The sequence below is a fragment of the Lactuca sativa genome, chromosome 5, assembly GCF_002870075.4.
Source record: "Lactuca sativa cultivar Salinas chromosome 5, Lsat_Salinas_v11, whole genome shotgun sequence".
NCBI classification, from domain to species: domain Eukaryota; kingdom Viridiplantae; phylum Streptophyta; class Magnoliopsida; order Asterales; family Asteraceae; genus Lactuca; species Lactuca sativa.
This window is the reverse complement of record NC_056627.2, coordinates 6,412,735-6,439,050: the sequence shown is the minus strand read 5'-3', so window position 1 is coordinate 6,439,050 and position 26,316 is coordinate 6,412,735. Positions and strand designations below refer to the sequence as shown.

The window sequence follows — 26,316 nt, the reverse complement described above, 5'->3', positions numbered from 1 at the left end:
CGTCGAGTTCCTCTTCATACAAAATCAAGGCTTTTTGCTCACTACTTGTCGAGTTCTTCCTTGAACTCATCGAGTTCTTCAAGCTTCGAAACTTCAAGAACCATGTCTAATTCGTCGCGTCATCTCCTAGGCTCGATGAGTTTGTCCGTAACAGAAAAGGTTGGGGGAACCACGACCCAACTCGCTGAGTTGTATGAACAACTTGTCGAGTCCTCCATAGTCCAAATCCATTCAACGGTTTTCATTCGGGTTCAATGCTTCCAAACCACAGATCTGGTCCCCTAGGGTCGATATATCACATAAAGTTACCAACTTTACATCTATGCATGGGTTATTTAGCTCAAAAGGCCCTAAAAGTGGTTCACAAGTTGCATGAGACTCCCATGGTGTAACGACCCAATTTTTTTTTCAAGTCCAAAAATTTCATTTCTAATTCACACTTTGCAAAACATCTGAAAATAAACAACATTCGATCATATCATTTCTTAAAGCATATTACGTGTCTGAAAACCAAAACATGGAATCAACCATAGTGTCAGAGTACAAATCCTAGAACAATCTCTTAGTGCAGAAAACAAGAGGTGTGTATGATGTGCCGCTACCGTGCCAGCTCCTTCCCCTTCGCTGTAGAGGTACCTGAAACCAAAACTATAAACTTTAAGCACGAAGCTTAGTGAGTTCCCCCACAATACCTCATACCATACAATCATACAATGAATATCTAGGAGATACGGGCCTCGCCCATACTTATGGAGATACAGGCCTCGCCCACACTCCGCTATCCGAGAGATACGGGCCTCGCCCACACTCTGCTATCTGGGAGATACGTGCCTCACCCACACTCTGCTATCTGGGAGATACGGACCTCGCCCACACTCCGTATATGGGAGATACGAGCCTCGCCCACACTCAGCTACTAACCCATAACATACAAGTATCACACAAACAATGAGTATAAGCAATTCTATCATACTGGCATATAACATAATCAAACTCAACTATGAGATACGAGCTCTGCCCACACTCCGATACTAACATATCATCTGTACGGGCCGGACTTGGTGCCTTAGACCCGTTCCTACTGGAAGGAAACTTACCTCGAAAAGTAGCTACCAAAAGTCTGACTGCTAGACGTCTGACTGTTGCACCGGTAATCCTCCAGCTACAAATCCATAAACATAGATTAGCCACTCATAAATACCCTTAGGTTAACTGACTGACCCACCCTTGGTCCAAGGTCAACTCCTTGGTCAAAGTCAACTTCCATTTGACTGGACTTGCCGAGTCCTTCTCCTACTAACCCGGTCCTACTCGCCAAGCCCCTCTTCCCACTCACTGAGTCACCCTTAACTCACTACTTGGGACTATAGAACCGACTCACGGTCCAACTCTCCGAGTCCAAGAACAACTCGCCGAGTCCCCACGAGCAAGTCTCCTACTCGCTTCCAAATCCTTACCAGAGCATCCCTTATGAGGATTTGGGTTTCTGGGACTATTGCTACACATTAAATTGCTAATTCCGCGTGCAGATACGAAGGGTTGGACCTTCAACACTTAAACCCCTCTTTCTCAGTAACTGATCATATGACTCACCGAGTTTAAAGAACAACTCGTCGGGTTCCAGGAAATCTTCATAGGACTCGTTGAGTTGTTCATCCAACTCGCCGAGTCTAAGACCATCTTCATAGGACTCGCCGAGTTCCACTTTGGGACTCACCGAGTCCCTTCGACCCACTTCCCTTACAGACCAAATCTAAGACATGCAACGCTTCTAAACCATAGATCTATGCTCCTAGGGCATGCTTATCACATAAAGTTGCAAACTTTACGTGCATGCATGGCCCCATAAGCTCAAAAAGGCAAATCCAAGCTCTTTAAGAGGTCATACACTCAATAGGGACCTCAATAACCCCAACCACAGAGACTTTACACTTCCAAGATGTCCATAAGGTCCAAATCTGAAGTCCTTTTAGAACATAGAGCATAACACATGGAGCTTGAGGTTTTAGGGCTTGAAAACCACTAATTTGGGACAAAAAGGGGATCTAATGAACTAGTGATCAAGGTAAGAACTTTTCTACCTGAATGGAAGCTTCTCACAGTGTAGATTCCGGATCTACCTCCCCTCCTTGCACACTTCAACCTCTTCCTTCTTCTTCTAAGCTCCAAACCTTCTTCACAAAGCCAAAATCACTCTCAAGAACATTATGGGGGCTAGGGTTTCGCTCTACAGCTTTCTGGAAGTGTTAGGGACAAAGGAGGCCAAGTTAGAGCGTTTAAATAGGGTGAAAACATCTAGATTAGGGTTTCTGTGTCCAAACAGGGTATACTCGCTGAGTCTGGGGACCGACTCGCTGAGTCCAAAGCTTAGACCCCGCGTCTCATCCCGCTTCTACTCGGCGAGTCGGTCCTTCAACTCGCCGAGTCTAAGGCAAAATGCATAATTAAGAAATATTAATTACAAGGATTACATACCAGGAACCAGGTGCTACACATGGCCATAAAGTTGGCACCTTTATGCCATGGAGTCCCTCAACGACTCTAGATCTGAAGGTTCTTTCCATAGGGGACGTCCAAAACCCAAAGGCCACCATTATTGAACCAAAACATGAAGAAAAAGCCATAAAACTTGATTTAAACACTTAATAAGCAAGGTAAGAGCTTTATACCTCAAGTGAACCAGAAATAAAGCTCTACCTCCGGATCTACTCTTCTCCTTCACTTCCTTGCTCTTTCCTCAAGTCTCCTAAGTTTTCGATCTTTCTACATGAAAGATTCGAAAGGCTATGGATAAGATATTATTTTCTTCATTTTTTGCTCTTGTCTTCGAATTTCATTTACTAAGAAAAAAATTTCTTGAAAATTAATTAGATTCTATTTATATTTATAATTATATTGAATAATCCTCTCATACCTACTAATTGATGTACCTCAGATGCATTTCCTCTGGTTCCCAAAAAAGACATCATATGGACTGGATTAAAAGGACCGGTCATCCGAAAACTAGGATTCATTTCTTGTCGCAAATTCTTCAAAACCTCAAGGAAGTACCAAGAATGGCTCAAAACACTCAAAGACGTATTTGGGTTTCGTGGCTAGGGTTTGGAGTGATGGGCGTTGCGAATGAGGATGATAGGTGGAGGTTAAGATGCTTAAATAGGGTGCAAAACCCCGAATTTAAGGTTTCCCAAACCCATACCAGCTCGTCGAGTTGGTCCCTCCAACTCGTCGAGTAGGTTTCCCAACCCGCGTCCCAATTTTTTTCCTACTCGTCGAGTTCTTTTCCTTGATCTCGACGAGCTGCCTTCTTGATTTGGGATTTTTCTTTCCTTAATTGGCATTCTGGTTTTCGGGTGTTATAGAAGAACCTTTATCCCCTTCCGTGGATTGATGACCTCTTTAATCAGTTGTAGGGTGCATCTTGGTTCTCCAAGATAGATATGAGGTCCAGATATCATCGGGTCAGGGTGAGAGAGGAGGATGTGGAGAATACCGCGTGAAACATCCCAAAAATACGGTCCAAAAAATTCATTTTCCATTTATAAAATAATACCATAGTAACCCGAAAAATCTCATAGAACATAAGTAATAGTATCTCAAAACATCATATCATAATGTTGTATCAAAATCACATGTAAAATATCAGAGTAAATCCTCCCAGGATAAAAGTTATGGTGTGTGCAATGTAGTCATCCCGAGCTCTTCCCATTACTAGCGGAAGTACCTGAAACCAAAACTGAAAACTGTAAGCACGAAACTTAGCGAGTCTCCTAAACTACCACATACCATACACATAAACAAATATAACATACATTGGGCCTCGCCCGACTACATCGGGCACTACCCGACATCAGCCTTGTCCGACATCGGGCCCCGCCCGACATTAGACCGCATCCGACATCGGGCCTCGCCCGACATCGAGCAGGACTCGGCATACATATGAGCATAACTACAAATACACATAACATGAGCATAACTACCTAATCATAAACATATAAACATTCCTCGGGGCCCGCCCAACATCAGACCAAAATTCGTAAGCATACAAGCATTCCTCGGGAACCGCCCTGACATCGGACCGAAGTCCTGAAACATACAAATAACAACACATGCAAGAATCACAAAGACATCAAGCATACTAACATTCTTCGGGTACCTCCCCGACATTGGATCGAAACCTGGAAAAACATACAAACCTACCTCGGGGCCTGCCCGAAATCGGACCTTAATTTGGAACATACTAACATACATAAACGGGCCAGCCTTGGTGCCTTCGACCCGTTCCTACTGAAGGAAAACTCACCTCGTAAGCTAACTGTGAAATCTCGTGTGAGGAATCTCTGACGGCTGCTCCAATGAGTCCCCGACTATCATTATCGCAATAACACTTAGTCAAAAACTGATAATACTTATTAGGGTAAAATGACCATTTTACCCTTGGTCAAAGTCAACATTCTGGTCAAAGTCAACGTTCTGGGTTGAATCAACTCACCGAGTCATCCCCCAGATCGCCGAGTTCCCTGGCTACTCATAGTTGCGATAAAACAAGTCAACTCGTCGAGTTCTACCTGGTACAGAATTAGGACAAAACGACTCAACTCGCCGAGTTCCTCTATGGACTCGATGAGTTCCTCAGTATGTTTGGGTTTCTTAAAGGATTAAGCCCCTACTCTTCAGATCTAAGCTTCTTATCTCTCATTCATATTGAAAACGTCCTATTAAGGGTAAAGTTTCCAACTTTACCCATTAATACTTCTATTTCATGGGTTTAGCTCAAACCCTAACCCTTTAGGACTTAGATCTTGGTCCACATGCCATCCATACTCCAAACTAAGGCATATTCACTGAGATCTAAACTCTAAGCACTCCATGAACACGTAAAGTTCCTGAATTTTCTCCCATGCATGGCCTTTTGAAGCTTTAAAAGGCTTAAATGACAACTTATAGCTTGCATGGGGCTTCCATGGCCATAAAGTTTGCACCTTTATGCCATGTGAGCCCCTCAAGGTTATAGACCTGAATGTATATCCACTTGGTACGCCCATGTCCTAAAGATCATGTTTCTTGAACCAAAAACCCTATAAAATGATAACAAGGAGATCTAACAAGCTATTAAGCAAGTTTAAGACTTGCTTATCAGAAAATGAAGATGATGAGATGTTGTTTCTAGATCTACTAGCATTCTTCTAAATCCCCAAGCTTCTTCTTCTTCAACAAGCTTCAAAACACACAATATTCACTCAAAAACATCTCACAAGCTCATACAAGGCACTAGGGTTTCGTGGATTAGGGTTTGGGACTTAGAGGCTGGAAATGAGGCCAGCAAGTGGGGATTAGGATGCTTAAATAGGGTGTAAAACCCCGAAATTAGGGTTTCATCCTGGCAGCCCTACTCGTCGATTTGAGGCTCTCAACTCGTCGAGTAGGCGACTTAAAATCCCGCCGCCATTCTGGTTTCTACTCGACGAGTTTGGGGCTCCCAACTCGTCGATGAACTCTACAAAAGTGAATAAATTATTATTAAATGCGTACCAGGAACCAGATGTTACACCTCGTTTCAGACTCGTTATGGGTATTACGAGTTCATGGTAATGCCATTTAGGCTCACCAATGCGCCTGCAATATTTATGGATTTGATGAATCGAGTATGCAGGCCGATGATCGATCGTTTAGTTATCGTATTTATTAATGATATCTTGGTATATTCCAAGACCAGAGAGCAGCATGAGGAACATCTTCACGGGCTTCTAAGGGTTTTGAGGCGAGAATTTCATTATGATAAGTTCTCGAAGTGCGAGTTTTGGTTACGAGGGGTTTAGTTCCTTGGACACCTCATTAACCAGGATGGGATATTAGTCGATCTGACCAAGATTGAGGTTGTGATGAAGTGGGAGGTTCCGAAATCTCCCTCGTATATCATGAGTTTCTTGGGTCTGGCAGGTTACTAAGGCCGACCCTTTGGATTGTTATCCTGATTATCGTATGATTGAGTACTGTAGTGATATGTTAGATATCTTTCCTGGTAGATATAATGATGCTATGCTTAGTGATCTGTAAGATCTGTCTGCTTGTTATTAGTTGGTTAATTATATGATTATCTGTTATATATTTGTGTCGACACGGTGTGTGTAACACCCCGATTTCCCAGGTGTGGAATTCGAGGGTTTCATGCATAATATAGGACCTAATCAAATAGGACCTACTCAACGAGTTGGCTGCTCCAACTCGTCATGTAGGAGAGATCAACCCTCGTGGATTTTTGAAGCAAACTCAACGACTTGGAGGGGCCAACTCGACGAGTTGAGGCTGTTTAGTGAAAACGCTAATTTCTGGGTTTTGCACCCTATTTAAAGAACTTATAATCCATTGTAGCCTCCCTCATCGTCATTTCAACCAGAGAAAATCCTAGATCGAGCTTGGTACACTCTTGGGTGCATTTGAGAGCTTAAAAGGTGACTTTTGAGGAGTTTTGGAAGGACACTTGAAGATTAAGAAGCTTGGATCAAGAAAAAGGTTGTAGATCCATCACCTCCTGTGTATTGGCGATCAAATTGAGGTATAAAGTTAATACCTTGACTTCTTTATACTTAGATCTTCTATTGGGAATGTTTATGGCCATTTTTGGGACATTATGGAGTCATTCTCGGGTTTGAGCTTGTCACAAGGACATGGTTTCAGATCTAGACTCCCCTAGGCTCTTATAGCCATAAAGTCATCAACCTTATCAAGCTTTGGCCCTTCTCCATGCCCTGAACCCCTTCTTGAACTTAGTTTTGGGTGTTTTAGCCTTGTGAGGCCTTGCATGCATGTAAAGTTAGCAACTTTATGTGATAACTTCATCTAGGAGGTTGGATCTGAAGTTTGGAGCATTGGAATCAACTGGAATGAGCTTAATGTGTAATGGATGAAGAAATAGACGAGTTGGGCATCCAACTCGACGAGTTGAGTCGGGTTTTACCGTTTTTGGATTCAGAGAGAACTCGACGAGTTGGTGGGACAACTCGACGAGTGGTTAGGGTTTTGCCCGATCTTTTGGACACTGCATGGACTCGACGAGTTGGCCAGTAACTCGGCGAGTTGACTCGAGTTTTCGTGATTTACTGAGTTCCGAAGGAACTCGATAAGTCTACAAGTTACGCTCGATGAGTTGACTGTTGACTTTCATTGACGTTAGGGTTCTGGTCTAGTTGTGGACTTTGGAGGCCATGGAGGGGTAAAATAGTCTTTTCCTATCTTCTGAGGTTATTAGAGAGACTTAGCCAACATTTTGAGGATGTTGATATTTGATTTTAATTAGAGATATATGTGATATATGTTAGATGAAGTATAGACCAACAATTCGAGTACGAGATATACTTGCTTTACCCTGCGAGGTGAGTCTTCTCACTATACTTACCTGAGTGGTAATTACTGTACGACCGAAGGGTCTTATATGTGTTATTAACCGGAGGGTCTTATGTGCTTATACTGAGATATGTGATATTATGCATTTTGTCTTTGTGATTTATGCTATATATTATTTTGTGCATTTATTGAGATAGGACCAAAGGGTCCAAACCGAGTTGAGAGACCGGAGGGTATTCATTGAGATACAGGACTGGAGGGTCCAACCCAAGCCGTGAGACCGGAGGGTCTTTACTGAGACACATAACCAGAGGGTCCTTATCCAGATATAACCATGCGAGGCTAATTATTTGTGTGTGGTATTTTGGGGAACTCACTAAACTTCGTGCTTACCGTGTTGAGTTAAATGTGTTTCAGGTACTTTTGTAGATTCTGAGAAGGCGAAGGCATGATTGTACACATCCGTCGGCTTATGGAGATTGGAGGATTTTGGGATACTCTGATATTGTTTTGATAATAACTTACAATTTATGTGATGACTTGAATTCATGAGTAATATTTTGAGAATTAAACATGAAAATTTTGTCTTGCATTTTGAGGCGTTACAGTGTGTGTGTGTGTGGTTGGGTCGAGGCGGTCCTGCTTTGTGCTGAAGGCCAACAGACCCAGGGCATTCCGGACAGCTGAAGGCCAGCGGGGCGTACCAGTCAGGCCGAAGGCCTAGAGAACGTTCCAGATAGGCTGAAGGCTCGGTGAGGCGTGCAAGTCATGTTGTGGGTTTTGTGAGCATACTAGGTAGACTGCAGATCGGTAGGGCGTTCCAGTTAGACTGAAGGCTCTGTATGCATGCTGCTTATTGTATTTATGTTGGGTCTGTGTTGTGTTGATATTTTGGGGGAACTCACTAGCCTTTGGTCTTACAGTTTTGGTTTATGTTTCAGGTACCTTCGATGATCACAGGAAGGAAAAAGTGTGATCGTACACCTCCTCGTGTTTGTTTTATGATTTTGGAAAAAAAAACTCTGATAATAAACATGTTTTGGAAGCTATTTTTGTGAACAATGATGGTTGTGGAATTGTTTGAAAAGTTTAAAATTTTATGAATTTTTATGGATGTTACAACTTTCAATTAAAGTATAAACACAAACCTTTGAGCATCTCGCCGACAACTATATGATTTTTAAAAGTGTAATCGATATAACTAACACTCGAAAATTCTTGAAATGTTAATGTTGGATTAGTGTCTAAGTCCATAACTATTTTGGTATGTACTTGACCCGATGGTGCATGGTCCTTTTGGGTTGCCTTCACCAAAGCAACTTGATAGGATGAATTATGGAGAGAAATGATTAAATATGATTTATTAATATATTATGGGAATAATATATTAAAGGAGAAATCATATTGTTTAATTAATATTAGTCAATAATTAATTAGTAATTAGTTTTGTGACTAAAAGAGATTAATTAAACTTAAGGGACTGGAATTGTAATTATAAGATAATTGCAATTTGGGCCATGGATTGCCTTTTATTATAAGGTGGACGAATTCTAATGGGGAAGCCCATATGAAGTCGTCCAAGGCTTTAAGAAAAGGGCTCCATGGGTTGCTTAGGGCTTAGGCAACCAAATTAGGGTTTCCTTGTTAGATAACCCTAATAGTCTTACTATATAAAGACCCCTTATGCCTCAAAAACGTGGACAAGCAACCTTCTAGGGTTAGAACATGTTTTGGGCAGCCTTTATCCTCTCTCATCTTCATCCTCTTGCTTATGGTGTTTGTGAACCATTAGAGGAGTGACACTTGTGACTCTAAGCCTTCCAAAGTCAATTCAAGGAGGAATTGGGATTGTTATTGCTACATAACAATCAAGGTAACATTATAAACTTATTCTAATATCTAATATGATTACTTGTATGCTAGAATTAGGGTTTATAGTCTTGGATTCAAAGCATGTACAATAGAGAAACCTAGATCCAAGCATTAGGGTTTGTATGAGCACATAGGATGTCTTATGACCAAAACCCATCAGTGGTATCAGAGCTTTGATTGGTTTCTATTGTATTGATGTTTGTTGTAACTGAAAAATTTGATTTTTTGCATTCTGGAGGCTGGACTCGCCGAGTCCATGGCTGAACTCGCCGAGTCCAAGGTGACTCGACGAGTCCAAGGCTGACTCGACGAGTCAACTCGTCAGAAGGAGGGTACTTCGGGATTTCTTGCTGTTTTTGCTTATGGATAATTACCTTATCATGTTATATTAATATTAATCCGATTATATGATATATATGACTATAATTTTAATCTAATTGAAGATATTTATCAATTAATAGGATAATTGTTTCCTTATAAGATAATTGATTAATTATTTTAAGTAAATTGATAAATTATTTTGCAAGAAATCATCAAATATGGATAATTATGTGATTAAATGTTAATTTGAATTATTTGTTATTTGATCCTTGTTGTTGAGAAAAGTTTCATATTTGGCCCTTTAGGTTTTATAGTTTAAATTTGAACCCAAAAGTTTTGTTGTTTTGAAATTTAAATAGTTGAAACCCTAATGTTTTGAAAAAGGTTTCAAAACTTGCCCTCAAGTTTTGGAATTTAAATTTTGATTAAATAGTTTAATTTTGATGCATATTTAAATTCTAAACCCTAATGTGTTGAAATGTTTCAAAACTTGCCCTCAAGTTTTGGAATTTAAAAGTTGATTAAAAGTTTAATTAGGAATGTTAAATTCTAAAACTCTAGTATTGTTTTGAAAAAGTTCAAATCACACCCTTATGGTTTTATTAATTAATTAAGGTGTATAATTAAAAGAGATTTAATAAATCCATTAAATTTTTTGGTTTACAATTTAATTGAATTAAAGGTATAATTGTTAAATTAGACCACCTAGTATTTTGAAAGTATAAAATACACCCTATACTATATATAACATTAAAAGTCTAACATTATATATATGTATGAGTAAAAGTCAGTCTTACCGTTAGTAGGCCTCATTCACGAAGCTGGTCTATAAGGGGTGTTTAAGGAAATTGCCTATAAAATGGCGATTGAATGGGTATCCACTCTTACCCACCGCACTCTTGACTAGTGGAGGGTCGTTAGCCGAACGGGTAGGATAGGACGAAACCTTCCATTATAAGTATAATGAATTATAAAAGTAACTAAATGTTTTCAAAATTCCCAATCTTAGTTACTTAGGCAAAAGTGAATTGATGCAATTCCATGAAATTACACTTTGTGCCCTTGCGAAGACGTTAGTGGAGCGTGTGTGGTTAACCGACACACTAAATGGGTCTAAGCAAAGGTAGCAAAGGGTGACTCAATGTTTGTCATAGTTCGGTGGAGCGTGTGTGGTTTACCGGCACATCGAATAGGCGACTGTAACATGTGAGGGCACAATGTAAGTTTGCATGGTTATTCACACCCGCTTTGTGATCCTCGGCATCCCAGTCACAAACAAGAGGGGCATATCGAGATTTAAACATGCCATTGAAAGTTCAATGAATCTCAAAGGATCTAGGAGTTTTCATAGATTTAAAACTTAAATTTCTTTTTCATTTTTCGTGGTGGAAATTAGTGAATTGTCATTCACTTACCTTCAAATATTCTGCAATTAGGGTTACGGCATCCCTCTCCCGAGTTGTAGAATATTATGTTGGGTCCTAGCCTTAGTATTTCATTTGGGTGACTTACTAAGGACTCAATCAATCAACTAACTTGAATTCGTTTTCTCCCGTTTTGTAGATGTCAAAGTTTGACAACTATGGTCTTCTCAAATCTCGTGGAACAAGCATTCCACATGAAGATGATATTCCACGATTCGATCGAGGAACAAGAGATCATACTTCACTTCCTCTTCCTCCTCCGATTATTCTCCCTAACCCACAAGTTCAAAGGCTTGAAAAGTTCAAGATCACTCAAGCCCTTTTGGCAAGTAAACATAAAGAAGGAAATTCGGTGTGTGCACACGTCCTAGGGATGAAGTCACACATTGATAGGTTAAGGATGTTGGGATCCGTTGTCTGTAAGGAGATGGATGTTGATTGGGTTCTTCAGTCACTTCCTAACTCGTATAGTGAGTTCGTAAGAGAGTACTATACGATGAACCACGACGTGACCCTTATAGATCTCACCTGTATGCTTATTGCTGCTGAATCAACAATGGTTTGGCGCAATAGAAAAGCAAAGTTGATTGGTGAATCTGCCTTCAAGACCTCTATAGATATAGACAATGGCAACAAAAGACATGCTATGATCGAAAAGTTTGATCATAAGAGAAAGGCAATGTCTGAAATAGTTCCATGTTCTGTTCCAAAAGAGTCAATTTGCTTTTATTGCCAAGCAAAGGGGCATTGGAGACAAAGCTGCCCTATTTACCTAAGAGATCTAAGAGATGGGAGAGTCAAACGTATGGCTTTGCTTTAGGTAAAATCCATTGACTAACTCTTTTAAGCTTCTATTCTAGATTCTTAATACATAATGTGATAAGATTACAATTGATGTTTTGTAGGATCGAAGAAAAGAAAGGAAGCTTAAGGGAAGAAGTGAGCAGAATCTAACCGAGAAGGAATGGATTTCGATCGCATTACTTGAAGATTAGATTCTTGAGCTACTACTTAGAGTCAGAATTAGATTGCTAAGAAATATGTATTAGCATAGTTTTTCAATAAGATGCATTGTAAGGACAAATTTTTCCGCAATAAAATAAAATTTTGATTTTATACTATTTATTTATCCTTACAATGGCGTGTATGAAAATTTGATGTTAAAATGTTTCTATTATTAGCAATAATGGATTTGGTTCTTATTATGTTATTTATGGAAAGTCGAAAATTTACCAAATAAGGAGAGTTTCTCATCGCCCAAGTTTCAATTGGACAGAAATTTGGAATCATGCAACTTGGTTGCACGATGAATGAGAAATTTCATATTTGGAAATTAGACTAAAACATTGACAAAGTGTCAAGTGAAGGACTTGGAGATCGAATACACAAAGTTGCGTGTTGATCAAGTCCACCATAAGAGTAACAATGATATTCGTCATGATTTACTAAAGGGTTAGTAAATATGATTATACTTACAAGATTAAGTGTAATTCTGAATTGATTGAAAAAGTTCAAATCAACAGCAGAACGGATAAGAAGAATCAAGAAGGCAGAAAGATAAAAGTTTCTCCATTCTAAGAAGATGGGAGAGTAGCTTTTATGCTTTATGATAGGTCTTAATGATTAAGAACCATATCTCAAATGATCCTCTAAATGAGTCTTGGTACAATTGTATGTCCAAGAAGAGGAATCAAAGATTGAAGAAATGATCAAATCAAAAGTCAATCATACTTAGTTCCAAAACAAGTCTTAGAGTTAAGATTGCGACATTGAGTGAAAAGTATTAAAGGTTTACAACATTCATCAAATGTGGAAAGTTGTGATGTCTTGAATAAGACAAAGACCGACTAGGACCAATTTATGAAGTGTTCTTGATAAAAGCTACACTAACTCTTGAATATTTGTTTGTCAAGAAATGTTTATTGACAAAAGAATCTTATATGTCAAGGAGTCAGTGGGAGCCTTAATGGTCTTGAAAGGTTTCAAGAACAAATCAAATAAACCTTAACGATCATCACTAGCACACGAGTTGAGGTTTACAACCTATCGTGTTGACATTATTTTGATTCTATGCCAATCTAATCGAGTTAATTATGCATGTGAGTTCTATAAGTTCTCATTTTGAACGCATAAAAGGCAAAGCACCTTAATCAATGAAAGGTACATTGATAGGAAAGGGTGAGCTGCTTAACTACTTGGAAGACATGGTGGGCAGCTGTGCTACCATAAGGCAAGAAATCAAGATTAAGAAAGTTCGATCCATATGAGTTTGAATTCGTCGTAAACTTTGGTTTTGACAAATTCACATGGATAGGAACAAATACACCGTTTAAATCTAAGTGTCATAAGATTTTCTCCTTCATGAAAATAATCGTGAGGAAATGCTTTCACTAAGAGAGATTTTAGAAGATAGTGATTGTAAAATTGCATTCTCGAATTCAATTATGGTTACGGCATCCCTTTCCATAATTTGAATTGTGAGGTTTGGCAATTAGTCTTAATTGTTTAGACACACATATGAACTATCGAAGGCAAATGTGTATAAGTTCAAGAAACCTTGATAAAAGATTATCAAAGCACTAAGTATTAGAAACATGAACTTAAGAAATTCAATAAGCATTGTTTTTCTGAAAGTTAAGATGTTTATGAATACATGTCGAAGCTAGTGGGAGCATAAGTGTTATGTTTTATAATAATCATCAAGATAGTGGGAGCATAAAAGTTATGATTGTATGATTATTAAGGAAAGTATTGCAAGGTTAGCAATATTAATTATAGAAAACAAGAGTCATACTTTGCAAAGTCGCAATAGTTGAAGAGTTGTTTTGCTATAATTAAGGGAGAGAATATTATGCTTCATTTCAAATCTAAAGGCTTAGGTTGTGGAATGTTAATAAAATTTAGTCAAAGGTACATAGTGTGTTCTTAAAATTTCGATTATGATTACGGCATCCCTCTTCACAATTCGAATTTTGAGAACATAGCAAATAAAACATTATGCATCGTGTCCCATACGCTTCGGGTATAGGATCGATTGCAAATGCTTTAATGTTTGACCATTCTAAAATTTTCCAAATGTCGAGCACATTTAGAGGGAAAATGGACTAGAATCGGTTTAGACTAAAATGATTAAACAACTATTAAAGGACAATCCAAAGTTCGACGAGGATTGGTCGCTTGTGAGTAGTTGGAAGTATAGTATTGGAAAATATGGAAATATTTCAATATTGGATGGACCATATCGACATCATTACGAATAGATAAGATTCTATTAAGAATGAGTTGTCATATGGAACATATGGAAGTGTGTCCATATTGGGAATTGAATATTGAGAAATCTATGATTAGATTAGAAACTTCTATGCAAAAGGATGTTCAAAGAATGTACTTTGAGTGAGAGACATCACGTCTATGGAATTGTCTTGTAACAATCTCCGATAGAGGACTTTGTAATATCATTGACAATAGTCTTTGTGACTTTGGTGCAGTGAAATTACAAAAGGATAGTTGCATAGAATGTTAGAATCTAGCATATTCTATAAGTAGCAAGAATTTGATATTCTTTGACTTATGAAAAACGGATTTGGAGTTGTGAAATGAGAAGGATTGGAAATGTATTCAATGAGATCTATTTCACAAAGTAAAAACCATAGGTAAACATTGTGTGCATGGGACAAGTGTTGCAATTCAAGTAAGAAGTTGATTATCCGAAACGACAAATAATGAGTAATCGATATGGTGATAAATAAAAGGAGTTTTATTTATACTCAAAGGTTTGAGGCCATATGGGATTAGTATTATTCTTGTGTTTCACATTTGCATGTTTTGACTTCCAGAATAATTGAGTTTATTAAGAATAATCGAATTATTCAAACGGGCCACAGTCGTTCATATGTTGGAAGTAGATATGAATGAAGACTGTCATGAATTGGTGTGTGGATTGTCTAAAAGAGTATTAGACATAAGCAAATGTTTGCTGCAACGTTCATGAGTGCTTATGAATGTGATTTGAGCATTGGATTAGACCCACACTCACTTGGATCACTCATTGGATTGTATCACGAGTGATTGGTGAGACGATAACATCTTATATTCTTGAAACCGAGATGTGTGAGTTGTATCTTGCGAATCGGTTGCACATTGATAATATGTAAACGCACCAGTAACTTGGTGTTATAAAACATATTGTTGTGTGTGATTCGGTGCGTGAGTGCAAGCGAGCATTGTATCAAAGTTTATCCATTCCTTTTATTCAAAGTAGGATAAAAGCGATATATTTGGGCCCCTCGATGGTTTAGTGATGACAAACGTAAATGCTCGGCCGGGCTAGGGCTAATTTGATTTGTTCAATTAGTATGTCGTCATAAATCAGAATCGAGATATAGTACAAAGAGAATGATTTGAAATCTTATCTCATATGATATCTAGAATGGAGGAATATATGATCCCTTATCTAAGGACACGCGTATCTAATAGGATCAGAGTTGACAGCGGCTTTGGAAAGCTACGATTGCAGATTGGGATCTGAAGTCATACGCAGAATAGTTATTAGACTTATCCAAGTGGGAGACTGTTGGATTAGTGTCTAAGTCCATAACTATTTTGGTATGTACTTGACCCGATGGTGCATGGTCCTTTTGGGTTGCCTTCACCAAAGCAACTTGATAGGATGAATTATGGAGAGAAAGGATTAAATATGATTTATTAATATATTATGGGAATAATATATTAAAGGAGAAATCATATTGTTTAATTAATATTAGTCAATAATTAATTAGTAATTAGTTTTGTGACTAAAAGAGATTAATTAAACTTAAGGGACTGGAATTGTAATTATAAGATAATTGCAATTTGGGCCATGGATTGCCTTTTATTATAAGGTGGACGAATTCTAATGGGGAAGCCCATATGAAGTCGTCCAAGGCTTTAAGAAAAGGGCTCCATGGGTTGCTTAGGGCTTAAGCAACCAAATTAGGGTTTCCTTGTTAGATAACCCTAATAGCCTTACTATATAAAGACCCCTTATGCCTCAAAAACGTGGACAAGCAACCTTCTAGGGTTAGAACACGTTTTGGGCAGCCTCTATCCTCTCTCCTCTTCATCCTCTTGCTTATGGTGTTTGTGAACCATTAGAGGAGTGACACTTGTGACTCTAAGCCTTCCAAAGTCAATTCAAGGAGGAATTGGGATTGTTATTGCTACATAACAATCAAGGTAACATTATAAACTTATTCTAATATCTAATATGATTACTTGTATGCTAGAATTAGGGTTTATAGTCTTGGATTCAAAGCATGTACAATAGAGAAACCTAGATCCAAGCATTAGGGTTTGTATGAGCACATAGGATGTCTTATGACCAAAACCCATCAGTTAATTGGCGTTCTAGATGTGTGTTATGATCTTATTTTGTGTAGATGATCCCATCGAATCGAAAGATAGAAGATAATGGCCATTGAAGATTTTGTGTAATCATTGTGTTTTGAGCACCATGTAATTCATAGATGTTGTATCATGCAATGATTAAAAATAAATATATTAACATAATAAAGTGTTTGTTTGTCTTCTCATGCAAAAATAATGATTAATTAAACCCTTCAGATATCTACACATGTTCTTCCTACCCCATTTGATATATTTTTAAATATCTTGTTTGCCTTCTAATAAGGTAAAACATCGATTCTTCAAACAACTTATTATGATATATCGATGATATTTAGACTATCATTGTACTTATCATTGATTATTCATTTATTTGTAACGATATGTTCATCAATAAACTCAATAAATGAATGTATTCGATATGCTTATTACATATGCTAGATATAATATATGAGTCTTAACCAATAATCTACATATAAACATATGCAAGCGAACATGTAAGGATTGTTTACCATGTAAATCTACTCGCTCCAAATAGTGAGATTCTTTAAATTCACGATGCTACTTTATGTAGAATCTCGACAGGGTTGCCTGCTAACTATTATTGCTAATTTATTGTTATGTTAATTTTATGATATACAAACTCGAATGTAAACATTTTTGGGATATAATACTCTCGTATCTTTGGTTTCTCGAATATGACACTATAAATAGCCAACAATGATAATGATACTCCAATTATATATGAGTATATCAAATTCTTAATATGTTTGTTTTGCATTATTTATTATTTAGCGATCTTGAGAAGACAAACAAACAACTTAAAAAAAATCCTAAAATAAGCAAAAATGACTTATGGAGAACATGAAGTGTTCGATGATGATGTTTTGTTCTCTTCCGATGGGATCATCTATAGAAATAGCATCACAACACTCACTCATAATACCAATGAATATTTTAGGCATTGTGAGTATTTTTTTAAAGCAGCTAACGTACAGACACATACCAATCTAACCATATTCCTAAATTTATACATTTTGTCCACTATGTGACTTAAACCCTCAAATAATGACACATCCAAAACACCTAATAACAACAAGCATAAAAACACACACCCATCTAATCATATTTATATAGATGATCCCATCGAAAGAGACATTCTTAGTATTTAAAATAAAAGGCTTAAAACCAAATGCATTCGACTTAGAGGTAAGAAGTGACACTTTCAATTGAGAGGTCATAAATTCAAGTCTCACTTAGTTGTTTAGGTAATATAATGTAACATTTTATTCCCTGCTAAGTATTTTTTTTAATGTAATGTAATAATAATTAGTGAGTGGCAAACGTATTGATTCTTGCAAGAAAAAAGATGCATCACGAACAATTGTCGAGTTGTATTGGGTGGGCATGAATCTACCAAAATTAGTCCTTCGAGAAATTTTGTATATAATGATTATAAAAATGTTTAAAATATTAATAAGACAGGATTTTGACAAAAAATATTTTTGAAACTTATAGAGTAAATTACACGAATGGTTCCTATGGTTTGGGGTAACTTGAATGTTTGTCCGTCACTTATTTTTTTAACACGGAAGGTCCCTACTGGTTGTTTTTGTTGCGCGTTTGGTCCATGTCTTACCTAAAAAGAGTATTTTGTCATTGATTTTTTAATTTATTTAAATAAACACATCCCAACCCAACTTCCACATCACCTTACCTTACATACCCCACATTATTTAAATAAATTAAAAAAATCATGGGTAAAATAGTCTTTTTAGATAAGACATGGACCATGCGCACAACAAAAACAAACTGTAGGGACCTTTCGGTTCTAGTTTCAGTTTTGATTTGGTTCGGTTCGGTTCTACTAAGAAATTTGTTCTTTAGGGATATGTTGGTTTCATATTCGATGGAGAACCGAAAAACAGAACTAGTTTAATGGGAAATAGCGAACCAAAAACCGAACATAATACCGCGGTTTCAATTCCGGAGCCATTTTTCGGTCCGATTCGGTTCCACTTGGTTAAATGAATGATCTCTATTTTTAACGAGAATTCGCCCTACAATAATCAAAGAAGGGTAAATGCGTCATTTTCTGTAGAAGGATGGCATTCTCGAAGGTACTTTTCCCCGCCCATTTCTTTCTTCCATATTTTGGAAGCAAAATTCCTTAAATCCTGATTGTTTTTTCTTCATCTACGAGTCTTTCATTGATTGCAGTACATCTGCTACCGATCATTTGTTTATCGCATGAGAGATGGTGGCCGACGGTATCATTTCCCAGATTTCAAGGGGTGTGGTGACTCGGTGTCGAGGCTCCTTAATCTTCCATGCAGCGCATGATAATCAGAAGTTCATTCCAGTCATCCGGAATGCTTTCCACTCGCTCCAATTTTCCCAAGACAAGGTAATCGCTATTTGATTTGGTTTGATTTCAACAATTGTTCATTTCTAATTTTTATATAGCCTAGGGTTTAACTAGGGTTTTACAGGTAGTTGATTGTATCCGACTATTTTGTGTTTATTGTTTCTGTTTTCACCGCTTAGATTTCTTCAGGGTTTTAGCAAGCATAAGACTGTATTCATGATACTGTATGTCTGTATATTGTCACGATCTTGTCTTGCTCACCGTGTGGCATTGATATTCCTAGATTATTCGAGAGAAGTCTACAAGTAAGATATTACAGGCAATTCGATGTATTTTGTGTGAAATGAAGGCCATCTACTCTAAAATTGAAGGCTAAAATCGGCTATCTAGAATTATCTAAAATCGTGAAGTAAAAATGTCTTTACAATGTCATTTACACTCTTCAAGGAACTATAATCGCAGGGAACTCTTGGTTTTATTGAAGTTGGTGCTTTGTTATTTTAAAAATTACACACCTAAGATGTCTTTATGGAATTTATCCAAGTGTATAATCATTGCCCGCATCTAAGGCTTGTTTGTGTTCTACAGGTTGTAACAGGTCAAACGGAATTGTACAATCCTGTTCTTAATTTACACTTCATTCAAAGATTTGGAATATCATCATCTGCATCTCTACAATCCAAAGAAAACGGAACTTCCCAAAATGAGGGAGACACTACAGGTATTCCCAATGATGCTAAAGAAAGTACAGATGCAGAAAATCCTAGTAAAACAGACGCCTCTGACCAGAAAGGAGAAGGTTTGTAATCGGAAACCAGATTAAATACATCCAATCTCTTTAGTCTTTACCAGGAAGGTTACTTACTGAATTAGTTCTTTCTTTCAGAGTCGGATTCAGATGAGGAAGAGCTGTCAGTGGAGGATCTGGTCAAACTTGTGGCTGAGAAAGAGAGACTTCTGAAGGCAAAGCATAAAGAGATTGAGGAAATGAAAGATAAAATTCTTCGAACATATGCTGAAATGGAAAATGTAATGGAGAGGACAAAAAGAGAAGCAGAGAACTCAAAGAAGTTTGCAATACAGGTTTTATGTTAGTGGTTTAAAAGTATCCTGACTGAATGTATTTTATGTTGTCATGTTACTGGTAGTTTAACACAAGGTTGTTAATAGCGATCGCTACACTCGCTATAGCGAATAGCGTAGCGTAGCAGTGATGGGTCGCTACAATGCCTGTAGCGAGGCAATAGCGCGTGTAGCGATGTCCGACATTTTTTTTTGTTTAAATTGGTAAGAAACGTAGCAATTAGGCTCGGAATAGGTTTAGGTGGGCAATTGTACAATCAATTTCGTGCCTTCCCCTCTAATCGACTAAGATTGTACGATCGGAGCCAAAATCGATTTTGGCGGGTTATTTCTCCCTTCTGCGACAACAGCGACAATAGCACACCTCACCAAAATCGATTTGTGCTATTGAAACATAGTTTTAGACTTTAGAGTCTAAAAATAACCATTATTTTGTGGTATTAGAACTTAATTTTAGAATTTAGAGTCTAAAACTAACCAATATTTTGTGGTAAACATCTTTTCGAACTTAATGTTAGCTTAATAGAACTGGTACTTGTTAGTTCTATGTTATTTTTGATTGCTGCGTAGGTGCAGGTAAATATAGTTTTTAATTTTATAAGAAATCACAAAACATGAAATAGCTGTCGCTATTTCCTCGCTATCGCTACGTAGCGTATAGGTGGGTTGTCGCTATTTCCTCGCTATCGCTATCGATAACCTTGGTTTAACATGTTCAAAGCTGCAGAATTTTGCCAAGAGCTTACTGGATGTTGCGGATAATTTGGGTAGAGCTTCTTCAGTGGTAAAAGAGAGTTTCTCTAAGATGGATACGTCTCAAGATAGTGTTGGAGCTGTGCCACTTTTAAAAACCCTGCTGGAAGGCGTTGAGATGACTGAAAAACAACTAGCAGAGGTAATAAATTCTTTTGTTTTAAGTTCGTGTTTATGTTCTGGTAAATTTTAAGATTTGTCCCTTGACTTTGAGATCACATACAGTTTTGGTCACTCACTATATTAGTATATTTACAATTTTAATGTTAATAAATACCCACTTCAGCACCTGGTGACCAAATATTCAAAATCTTTGTTACCAAGTGACCCAAATAACTCTTTTTATAATCCTTCCATTTTATGAATGTTCTCAATTCAGGGTACTTGTTATGTGAGATGAGGGACGTCATAGATAGGGTCCCACAAGTTTTAAATTGTTAAGAAAATATTTTCAAAGGGACTATACTTTCTTCCAACATAGGTAATGAATTTGGTGGTTTCAGGTTTTCAAAAAATTTGGAGTGGAAAAATATGATCCCACAAATGAAGAATTTGACCCCAACAGGCATAATGCTGTATTCCAGGTACCTGATCCAACCAACCCACCTGATCAAGTTGCAGTTGTGCTCAAGGTACTATGCATGTCACTTCACTTAATAGTTAACAGGCTAACATTAATTTTTATGCCAAAATTAAACTAGCATTTTTATGTTATTAAACAGTTGCATCAACATTGGTGATGTAATAATATTGTGGTTGGTTTTGCAGGCAGGATACATGTTGCATGATCGAATTCTGCGACCAGCTGAAGTTGGTGTGACCATAGCTATGGACAAAAAAGATGCAAATGAAGAAATCCAAACTTGAAACTGACACCCAAAAATCTCAAGTAGGCTAAGCTTATAGTTTTATCACCGATAGGAGCTCCTGTAGTTTGATTAAAACTCTTGAGCCTGAGTTACACTTCTACACCCTGGTATTTAGAAAAGTTATGTCTTGATTTTTTTTTTTTTTTAAACAAGGGTCAGCATCCACCTGTTGAAAATGTTCTTTTTTTACATCTAATGGTGAAATTTGACTAAAAGACGATACTTAAACACCTCAAACCATCTTCATTTGGTGATCATGACGCCAAGTTAGTTAAGTGAAACATCTCATGTCAACTGTGTGAACAACCACAAAACACCAAAAGTATGACTTGAAACCCGAAACAGGAAAACCACAACCGATACTTCTTATTACTATAAACCTTCAATACAAGGAAGGTACAAGAAGCTTCTGTTGCGTGAAAGAAGAAGAAAACATTAACCAAGAGACTAATGGGCTTTTATATAATGGTCATACAAAGTTTCCTGATAACACTTAAATAGAAAACTCTCCTAAACAAATGAGAGTCCTAATTATCTACTACTAAAGCATTATTTAAATATAAACTCGGAATTTATACAATCAAGTAACAACTATGGAGTAAAAGTTGCATATAAAAGGAAAGTAATGCAAAAACTGTGCAGCTCAAATGCAACAATTGTCTGGAAAGTGCATGAAAACAACATCATTAACATACTCCACCTTGAGACTAAACCAAATTTCATGCAAATTGACTAAAATCATACAAGTTTACCAACGTTTAATTTTGGAACATAGTCCAAAATTATCACTGGATTTGGTCCAACATTTGTGGTGTGTTGTGGAATCTGATGATTGCCAAGGGACATGATCACCTATGATGTTGTCGTAGTTTTGGAAGTGAGTTATTCTAAAAGGCTTCGTAGATGCAAATTTGGGTAAATGTTTAGATTCGGGTATTAGCACTACAAGGCTATATGTTCACACTCAGAGGAAACTACGGCTAGTTGGATGCCTAGACTTCTAGAAAAAAAAAACTCAATCACAAAAGCAAAACACATGGCTATTGCATATGTAAATAAAGAGCTTATAATATGGTTGTAAAACTTCTTATGAGAGTTTGGAATGAAGTAAAAAAATAACCAAAATGAAGTTTATCTTTGAAAGAGTCCAATATATCATAGTAGAACGAAGCACATGCGAATGAGATATCAATTCATCGGCTTAATGATAAGTGATGGCAGGTAGTCACTCATAAATGTCCTTTGTACAAGAATCCCCCAGATTTGTTTACTAAGTGATGACAATAGAAACCTTTTGATAGGCCTTTAGATCATGATTGATGAATAGGCATCAGACTAGAGGTATAGTAGCTTACACGGTTTTAGGTTTACGAGAGTTACATGCTTATCAGTTGTTCTTCGGTAGAAGATTGTTGCATTTGATGATTTTTGAATGCTATTTTAGGCCCGATTTCTCTCTACATACTTCTAAACTGTATTTTAAAACCAATATGAAATCATTGTAGTTCAGTTGTGGATGATGTAGCACGTTTACGCTAAGCACGTGCACAATGTAAATTCTTGTATTTCATTATTTCCTTGCATTTTAAATTTGTATCTATGTGTGTAGATCATATTCCTACCATGTATGGAATTGTTAAATCAATGATCATGGTTCAAGACTTGCTATTAACAAGATGTGTAGTTACTTTCATATTGAAATAAGGATGGCGATCATTTAGGGCATAAACATTTTTTGGAACATACCCAACTTATGTCTTATTGGGGTGTTTGTGTTTCGATGTTGGTTTTAAAAATTCAAGAAAACCCCCAAATCTATTTTTAAATGTAATGTGGATTTTAAACTTTATTTTGCAGTTAAATCTAATTTTGGCTAGTGGTTAACTTATATATAACAAAAACAAAATAATTAATTTCAGAACAATCAATAGTATCAGCTAATGCAGTTGTTTGAGATATATAGACATGAATCAAGTTGGCATCTAACAGCAATTACAGTTGTTTTCATCCTAAATTACATCGTGATTCAGGAGGTACATACAATCAAAACAGAATAAAAAATCTCTAAAGAATGAATGAATATAATACTACAAGTATGTATGGACGTATTCAGTGTCACCAGTATCACTTTCTGTGGTGTGTAAATGAAGAACAAACCAAATCAAATCAATTCTGGATTTGTCTCGCGTCTATTATTTCCTTCAGTTTCGTGAGTAGTAACACCTGCTCCTCAAAATTAAGGCTTCCTAATATCTATTCCAGAAAAAATAAAAAAGATGATAAGATATCATATTAACGATAATAGAAATCCACATTAAAGATAGATTATCTCATATACCTACCTGTTCCAATAGGATCTCGACTGGATAATATTGTGGGATAACAAAAGACTGATGGTAGATGTAAGCAAAAACAGCCATAACCATCTGCAACCATTACAAAACACACACACAAGAACAACATTTAATGATAAATTTATGATTTGATTAGCTTGTATGTTTGAAAAACATATTGAAGGACATCAATCAATCGAGAAATGCTAATTACCTGACAATCCATTCTATCAGTAAAGCCACCATGTCCTGGAATACTGCCACCGAAATCCTAGAAAGTTGAAAACATGTTAATAATTAATAGATGCAAAAGTTGTGGTTTTAAGCATAACAATCATGACACACCTTGATATTAAAGGCCCTCTTAAACCCACTTGCGAAAAACCCTCCAAATGGTGCAATAACCGATGCAAACAAACCAAGGCATAAAGCGTGCCACTGCACTGGTAAAACTGATATCTCTTTCCATGGCAACTGCGTGCGTGCAATGTTTTACAACAAGTTAGGTGTTGTTTCTTGCTCTTAATGGGCCTAATGAGTTAACAACTTAATCTGGACAGCTATCTATACATTGCTGCGACTTAATGAAAAAAAGAACCCTTATACTTTCAGGTGCATGCTAAAAATTGACTTACCCCACTGGGTAACTCAAATATTTCTGGTGTAAAGATAGGACCAGGATCACATTGCAGCCAACTTGTGGATAAATCCTACATAGAAGACTCTTTGTAAAATTACATTTTCTGGTTAATTGTGGAAAAATGAGGTATTTGAACATACCCTTCTTGGGCATGTAAACCACTGGAAGCGACCCAAAACGTTTGCAAGCTACATATATAAAAGATTAGTTAATATGTTTAATTAGAAGATTAGAGTAATGACTTCAGACCCCTTGAAGTGCACTTCTTTCTTAACTAGTGATAAAACAAAAATAAACCGGGAAATATTCTTTTAGCTTTGAAAATAAGCTAACCATAAATGCTGAAATAACTGTTGTGACTGATGCTCCTAAAAAGCCCTCCCATGTCTTCTTTGGAGAAAGCTTGATAAGGGGCGTCTTCCCAAAGAAAAAACCAAAGAAATATGCAGCGACATCATTAATTGCAATAAGTGATGCTGGCAGGAGAAACCTTCAACATTTAATAAAATTTTGATGACTTCAAGAGATGATAAATCATTGTGACATTGCCTCTTGAACAATACTCATATAATACTACAATATAATCATAATAAATGAATGAGAATGATTTGGGGGAACTGGGACTACCAGAATATCCCTTCAAAGATATTTGCAGCAGTGAAGGACGATTGTGTGAATACTACTATCAATATCATGTGTGTCCATGCATACTGACTAAACTGATATTTGTACATCTTCGCCTTTAGTGTAAGAATGAACCACATGAACCCTGTATCAAATAGGACCTTTGTAAGAAAAAGCTTCCAAGAATAATTCTGATTTATATGTTATCAAAAACAACTTAAGGAAAAGACATAAAATGCACCTGTGATGTACAAGAAATAACAGATAACCATCTGATACTTCATAAAACTGGTTGCAAGATTGTAGAAGAATTTTTCAGGAGTTACAGCATGCATTATCTGTTGGCTGAGAATGCGACCATACACGAACAACATTGCAGTGAAGAAGAAATGCCTGTAAAACCATGTTTCCATTTACTCGTTACTCATAATATACATATATATGTTATCATCAATATTGCAACAATTAATATATAATTAAGGAGATCAGTTGTAAACAAACAAAACGGGTTCTTACCAGTTGAGAAGTCTGAAGCCTGGAAGACGCCTATCTTCATGAGCTCTTCTAAGTAAATTGAAGAGCTCACTTGCCATTAAGATTTGTATGACAACAATCATGCCCCAGAGATAAAGATGACCTAAATACACAACCAATATGAAGCCCACAAGCATCCACACCGAAGAATATGTTCGGATCCACATTGATCTGTATTTGTTTTGGTCATTCACGAGCAAATCACTTCCATTTACCTTCATGACATCTGGAAAAGCCTATAAAAATACGGAAACATTCTATCATTAATTGCATCCGGGTTAGTAAATAAGGTAAAAGTTTGTAACCAAATTAGGATCTTTATAAGAATTGAGGTACTAGACTTGGACATCCTACCAACCTCAGTTGATTTTCTCCTATTCCGAGCTCGGGCATTTGAAGCTGATCTAGGGCTTTGAAGATCTCTCTCCATTATTCTAAAATTCATTTTGGAAGGCTGGAATAAAATCTATGTGCACCTAAAGAAGCCAAGCAAGCGTACAAGAAAAATGTTATGTTATTAAGATTCATTAAGGATGTTCAAACATGCTACATATAAAGGCAAGTAAAATCAACACGATGTCTTATCAAGGAATTGGATTGAAGTGTTTAACAAATTAAGGTGTAACTTTTAGTTTAAAATTTGTCAAAAGGAAATGTTGCAAATATGATCAAACATCACAAAATGGAATTCCTAGTAGTTTTCATTAGTGAGAAGGAGCAGCAAATAGAATTTTTTTTAGAGTGAGAATCTAAGTTAAAAGACTTTCTC

General features: G+C 36.9%; 2 protein-coding genes across 3 annotated transcripts; one reads left to right on the top strand and one right to left on the bottom strand.

The window, feature by feature from the left end:
• The first annotated feature begins 18,471 nt into the window (after positions 1–18,471).
• On the top strand, positions 18,472–21,646 carry LOC111899610 (grpE protein homolog 2, mitochondrial). 2 transcript variants are annotated; one of them, XM_023895445.3, is made up of 6 exons: positions 18,472–18,750; positions 19,300–19,510; positions 19,598–19,794; positions 20,516–20,689; positions 21,051–21,179; positions 21,316–21,646. In XM_023895445.3, the coding sequence occupies exons 1-6, from the start codon at positions 18,601–18,603 to the stop codon at positions 21,412–21,414; spliced, it is 960 nt and encodes a 319-aa protein (XP_023751213.1). In that variant the 5' UTR covers positions 18,472–18,600; the 3' UTR covers positions 21,415–21,646. The 2 variants fall into 2 exon arrangements, with proteins under 2 accessions (XP_023751213.1, XP_023751215.1); XM_023895447.3 differs by having other exon boundaries at positions 18,473–18,750; positions 20,522–20,689.
• Positions 21,647–23,400: 1,754 nt separating this feature from the next.
• LOC111899622 (phosphatidate cytidylyltransferase 1) lies at positions 23,401–25,992 on the bottom strand. The gene is made up of 11 exons (XM_023895463.3): positions 25,906–25,992; positions 25,530–25,783; positions 25,255–25,406; positions 25,017–25,158; positions 24,723–24,879; positions 24,530–24,577; positions 24,377–24,459; positions 24,095–24,227; positions 23,964–24,020; positions 23,759–23,842; positions 23,401–23,669 (listed from the first exon to the last, which is right to left on the bottom strand). Exons 1-11 carry the CDS (start codon positions 25,990–25,992, stop codon positions 23,583–23,585), a joined length of 1,284 nt encoding a protein of 427 aa, XP_023751231.1. The 3' UTR covers positions 23,401–23,582.
• Between the last annotated feature and the right edge of the window lie 324 nt (positions 25,993–26,316).